Source organism: Austrofundulus limnaeus, unplaced genomic scaffold (assembly GCF_001266775.1).
Source record: "Austrofundulus limnaeus strain Quisiro unplaced genomic scaffold, Austrofundulus_limnaeus-1.0 Scaffold9, whole genome shotgun sequence".
In the NCBI taxonomy this organism is placed as follows: Eukaryota; Metazoa; Chordata; class Actinopteri; order Cyprinodontiformes; family Rivulidae; genus Austrofundulus; species Austrofundulus limnaeus.
Window position 1 is genome coordinate 2,577,302 of NW_013952411.1, and position 6,124 is coordinate 2,583,425.

The window sequence follows — 6,124 nt, forward strand, 5'->3', positions numbered from 1 at the left end:
CACACACACACACACACACACACACACACACACACACACACACACACACACACGAGTGTAACTCAAACTTGTTCTGTGGGAGGACGAACCACGAGGTGAATAAACATGTTTTCACACCGTTTTGACCTACCGCCCTTGAAACCACACTCACCGTTCATGTGTGCAGGTTGTTTGGGTGTAAAAGTAAAATAAAATCCCTCCTAGGCTTCAGAAAATACAAGAAACACTTGGGGAATCGTCTTTTRAATACCCAAACATTTCAYTTCCGAGTCCTACTTCTTCTTTTGATGTTTTACGGCACTTTAAGGCCACCCAGCGGGTGGCCTTACTGCCACCCGCTGGTCAAAGTGCAGTACTACAGCCCAACATGTTGAATGTTATTGAAATCCATGATGTACAGTGGGTATAAAAAGTCACAACATCCCTGTTACTAAGCTTATGAAATCCATTTTGAGATGTTTTATGTATAATATTGAATACAGATGAATAAATCAGAAGGTGCTTCAACAAAGTATTAGGTTTAAGGTGTGCAAATGTATCACACCACCTTAATCATTTTTAAATCCTCAATTGAATTGTTAATTTGTCAGGTAAACTGTAAATTATTTTTGTCACACTAGAATGGGAAATATTTCAAATTATTTTTTGTAGTTTAWTTTTTTTAACATTACAAAACCTGGCAATAACTGGAGTGTGTATGAGTTTATGTCCACAGCAGGTATTTCAGTCATTCCAGTTCTAGTTATGACAATATGCCTCATTACTGTAAAAAATCTCCCGTACTTCCTTATTTTCACATTTTTGATTATGTGACCTCATCTCCTGGTCATGCAGGTTTTGGAACTGTTTATTCTTCATAAAGTGCACTGGCATTTTCAGGAATCAACATCTACTTCATCTGTTTACTTCCAGTAAACTTATTCAGCTCATGTCTCACGTCTCATGCCCCAAACTTTGTTGATTCAAAGTCAAAAAGACTCTGCACTCTGCACTGACTCAATCTATAAGAATAAGATTTGTTTTATTCTGGTCGAACTTATTAGAAGCCATTTCTAATGGACCATTAAGCTTTCTTGCCTTAGTCCAGTTAAGAAAAGGGTCTACACACCTTCTGATGCAATTAAATGCTTTTCCACACACTGTGTAGGATTTCCTTCTGAACTGTCAAATTACTTAGAAAATAATAATAAAGTCAAGACCAAGCCCTAAGTCTAAAAAAAATATATATATATATATAAAAAAAGCCTCCTTTCTTTGGCACATATTTTAACTAAAATTCAAGCACTGATTTTCCTAGATTTGATGAAAAACAGGACATGTGAGAAAGAAAAACAAACTTCAAAAGATATGAAGTCCAAATAACTTTATCAAATGATGCTCACAACAGTAAAAAGGTGACACCTAATATAAAAAAGAAAAATCACTAAACTGGTGCTAAGACATTTGTAAAATGTTTGAGTTCAAAAATTTTATATTTATTATTAAAATACATTCAAAAAATAAAAACATTTGAAGTTAATTTTCTTTTTAAAAAACACCTGAAGTAATTCTTTTTCAAATAAATGTCACAAAGAAGTGAGAGTTTCCCTTTTTTAACCCTTTAAATATCATAAGAGTGACGTTGGTACAAAGCACATGTTCAAAGATCCAGACAGAATCTGAACTGATTTTTTAATAAATCACGGCGGGGTTTGTCGCACGATTATCCACCGCCAGAATGYCAAGGAAAGTTTTCATTTCAAGTGAAGCACATTTCCTGGTGAGAAAAGACTTCCTCCTTCTTTGCTATCTCAATAAAACTCACAGCGTCCTCTGAAAGTCCCTCAAACAACAACTTCCTCCATGATTAACTGGTAGGAAAATGTTCCGGATTGATGATTAAATAATTATGTAAAAGTACCTCCTATCCCACATAGACAATTACTGCATGTGCCAAATTAAATGTTGAATTTGGGTTTCTCAGTTCCAGGTTATCAAACATGTTTGAATCAGTAAATAGAACCTGTAAATACAGTACTGTAGGCAGAGACAAACACTCTGCTCAAATGCTGCTTTGCAGACTTGTGCTGCAAAACATAAGATCTAAAATAAAATTAAATGAATGTAAAAAGAGTTGTTTCAGTGCTGAGACACATTTGTGATTTAAGGCGCTGTGCTTTAAGCTCTGAAATGATTTTAAGTCCTGTGCTTCATGATAAAAACTTGTTGGCATTAAAAAGTTTGACTCAACRATTTCTGGATTTAAAACCAGACGAAGCTTTTTGTAGTTTGACCGTGAGACAGATTTCCAGAGATTCTCCCACTGAAWGCTGTGTCTGGCAGGCCACAATGGTTTTGCTCAGAAAACAAAAACAAAAACATAACAAATCATGAAAAAAAGTGCTTTCTACTTGTTCAGTAACATATTGGCAAAAGACAAGCACCAGAATCCTCTCTGTGCTTCTCTTGCTGCTCATCACGTCGGGGTCACCACTGTATGTGCAGGTGGGGGTGCTGGTGGAGCTGACAAAGTAACTCCTCTTCTGTCGGTTCTTGGATCTGTTCTCTGACACGGAGAAAAGAGGAAGCAGCAGAACACAGTTAGCTTTGTKGGTTTGAAGACGTCCAGCAGATGTTGGTTTGGACCTACTTGAACATGAACTGAACAGAGGTTTCGTATCGGATCTTCTCCACGTCTGTCACAGAGCAGCTGTGGCTGCGGTCCCACTTGTAGATGAAGTTCTGTTCAGACAACAAGAACCAATGATTTCTCTTGAACACTCAATATCAGATTATTATTAAAGTGCCTGTGACATCAAGTTTTTGTAATAAATGCAAAAGCATTTTTTAAAAGATAACACTGTAAATATATTGGAAAAAGAAATTTCACGGCGCTGAGACTAAGAGTTGCTGAGATATTTGCATGTGAAGTAACAGGAAGTGATGTCAAAGGGGAATAGCAGAGCAATTATATGACAACTAACAACGCAGGCTGTTGAGAAGAATCTGATGTTTCTTTAGATTAATTTAAGTCACTATTAGAGAGATGAGGAGTCAGGGTTCAAACAATATTGTGCAAATAAACAAAAAACTGTTTTCTTTCTAAAAGAGTTCCCCTTTGATGTCACTTCCTGTTTCACCTTGTCTGAGCCAAGTTCAAAAGAAAATATGCCAGTTATGTGTCAAAATGGGTAAAATCATGTAAATTATGCCAGGTTTCTTAAATATAAAGATTTTTTGTATTTGAAGGATTTGCATGTCACGGGCATTTTAAAGCAAMAGCACTGCAGCAGGTTTTATCAGCTAGTTTTTACTTCATTTTCCCTTAAAAAGTACTCAGATCTGTGCATTACACKCATTGTTTCAATTAGTTTACACCTACAGGAAGAAGTCTTACTAAGAMAAACAACACACTAATAAGAGTCAGAATAAATAGTAAGTAGACACTTGTCTCTCATGGTTGTGAGGATCTGTTGTCTTACATCGTGCTCTGTCGCCCTCTGGTGTTCCTCCTGTGTTTTACATTCTCCTCTCAGGCCTCAGTCTAGCAGTCCCTTCCTGATTATTCTCTCACACCTGTCTGCACTCTGTAATCACTCAGATCTTTCCACTTTTCACTCTACCCTGCTTCTACTTAACCCGCACTTCCACTTTCGGCCCTGGTTTCCCTTGTGCTTTCTGTGTCTTCTAGTTTCCTGTTTTTGCCGCCACGCCGGCCTTTAATTTAATACAGACTTTTCATCACCTCCTCGAGTCTGCCTGCCTGCATCATGGGTCCTACCTCGCCTACAGAACCCGATAACTGTCTAAAGGTTTATTACACCGTCTTATTAYTGATTTAACAAAACCTGAGCCAAGATGCTGAGGTGGCATGTTAAGGTATCAGGTCAAACCTTAAAGTTTTAGTGTAATTAGAAAAAAGATTAAAGAAAAAGGCTTGTTCAAAGAATTGTTGGAAGGAAACCAAATCAGGTTACACCTGAACCAACCACATGACTTCTGGAAAGGTGTCCTTCAGGTAGACAAGACCAAAGTGGAGATGTGTTTCAAAACATATCGGCTCAAACAACAGCAGCTGTTAAAGCACGGCGGAGGGTGAGTAATGATCTGGGCTTGTTGCACAGCCTCAGGATCTGGCCACCTTACATGAATTATCTTGTATATTAGTTTAATGAGCCGTCTGCTGATGGTTGGCTTTAAAATTGTTCAGAAAGTCAACAGAATGGCTGAAAGAGAAAATCATTTTGGTCCAATCAAAGGCCAGACTTCAGCATGACTGAAACACTGTGATAGGATGTTACCTCTGAGTCTCCATAGAAACATTACTGAGAGTTACTGCTGCTAAAGATGATTCCATGAGCCGCTCAATCAGAAGACAAGCTTTGTTTTTCACACATTACTGTGTTTCTCTGTGTTTATTTCTAAATAATAATAGCCACATTGAAGCACCATTGTGACCTTATTATTCTGGTACTTATCTCACTGATAAAGACCAGATAACTTATTTTTTTTCCTGGTCCATATAACTTCAGATCAGATCCTTGTTGGGGATCAAAGTGACAGAACATGAACTGACCTCTAAGATGAGCGCCACGAACAAGTTGACCCACATGACAGAGGAGGTGAGCCACCAACATACAAAGTAGATCTTGGACCATCTGAGAGAGAAAACCCATCATCATCATCATCATCATCATCATCATCATCATCATCATCATCATCATCATCATCATCATCATCATCATCATCATCACAACAGGATTCATGCCAATCAACAACAGATTTGTTTGTTAATTGCTCCCTTACTCTGTTGTGTATCGGCTGTAGGCCTCAATGAAGGCCTGCCAGTTGTTGACTATCATCACATCGTAGAGCAAAACGAGTGCAGCCTGAGTGAGGCAGAGGAGAGAAGAAACATTTAGTCTGATTCTGACTTTGGTTTAAATTATGACGCTCACATCTTCCCAAGTCCAGAAGTAAAAAACACTTGTGTCTCTAATGCAGTGTTTTTTAACCCTGGTTCTCAAGACACACTGTCCTGCATGTTTTAGAGGTCTCCCTACTTTGATACACCTGATTCAGATGGTTGCAGGTCAACAAAAGCCTGGTAATCAGTTATCAATTGAAATCAGCTGTTGAAGCAGGGAAACGTGCAGGGCAGTGTGCCTTGAAGACCAGKGTTGAAAAACACCGCTCTAATGAACCCATCCAGTACTTTTATCAAACTGGTTTATTTCTAAAAAGTCTAGGTCAGATTAGAGGTGTCCCGATACCAGTTTTTCTCAAACTGAGTGCAAGTACAAGTACTTCAGTGTTGGTGCTCGCTGATACAGAGTACTTTACACAATACCTTTAAAACACATTTCTTTTAATTAAAAMAGGTGTTTCTGCTTCTTTATAGCCCTAAAGCCAAAAAAGGGTTCTCTGCAGACTCAAGTAGGTGTTTCTCAAGTGTAAACAGATTGGCTAGTTATATTTGCTGTTTTTTTGGTTCTTCTCTTTCGTTTTTCTTTCACTTTTGACTTTACCTACTGTCACATTAATTTTAGCACCCAAAACTACCTGTTTTTTTAATGAAGTCGCAATGTATCATTAAAAACAAACATTTAGTTCTCCCTATTTCTAAATATCTAAAAAAATACACTACTGACTGACGGTGCTCTTATTTTGAAATGTAACCAGGAGCTCTTTGTTAAGAGAAGCAGAAATAACGAAGACGTCAGGTCCGACACTGGCAGCGTCTTCATATAAACATAGAACAGCAGCAGCTAATATAATCTCCTGGCTGTTATTATTCCCAAGTCTTCTGATTACCTCGTTAACAACAGCAAGTTCTTTTAGCTAAATAAATAAATAAGAAAGTCCAATGCTAGAAAAGTAAGCTAATGATATAAAGAAACACTTAAGCAACAATCATCAAATCAGGTGGTGTGCTTGAGTAACGCCTTTTTTTTCTTGTCCAATCAGGTGTGTCCCTTGGAGAAAAGCCCTCTTTTGGAAACTCCTACTCGTCTGCAGAGATACCTACTTGCTACAGCCCCTCTGACTGGATCAAATCAAATATACAACATGATATACACTCACCGGCCACTTTATTAGGTACACCACGCTAGTAACGGGTTGGATCCCCTTTTGCCTTCAGAAC

The 6,124-nt window shown here is 38.0% G+C and overlaps 2 protein-coding genes across 2 annotated transcripts in view; both read right to left on the reverse strand.

Moving 5' to 3' along the window:
- The window catches only part of pop4 (POP4 homolog, ribonuclease P/MRP subunit), an 11,927-nt gene extending 11,632 nt beyond the window's left edge, over positions 1–295 (reverse strand). The window contains exon 1 of the mRNA XM_014001512.1: positions 152–295. Coding sequence (XP_013856966.1) covers positions 152–158 — 7 coding nt within the window. The 5' untranslated portion in view covers positions 159–295. The remainder of the gene's footprint in view (positions 1–151) is intronic.
- A 1,196-nt stretch (positions 296–1,491) lies between these two features.
- The window catches only part of tpcn2 (two pore segment channel 2), a gene marked incomplete in the record, with an annotated part of 25,001 nt that continues 20,368 nt past the window's right edge, over positions 1,492–6,124 (reverse strand). Inside the window, 4 exon segments of the mRNA XM_014001513.1 lie at positions 1,492–2,545; positions 2,630–2,721; positions 4,556–4,637; positions 4,786–4,868. Of these exon segments, the coding sequence (XP_013856967.1) occupies positions 2,467–2,545; positions 2,630–2,721; positions 4,556–4,637; positions 4,786–4,868 (336 nt within the window).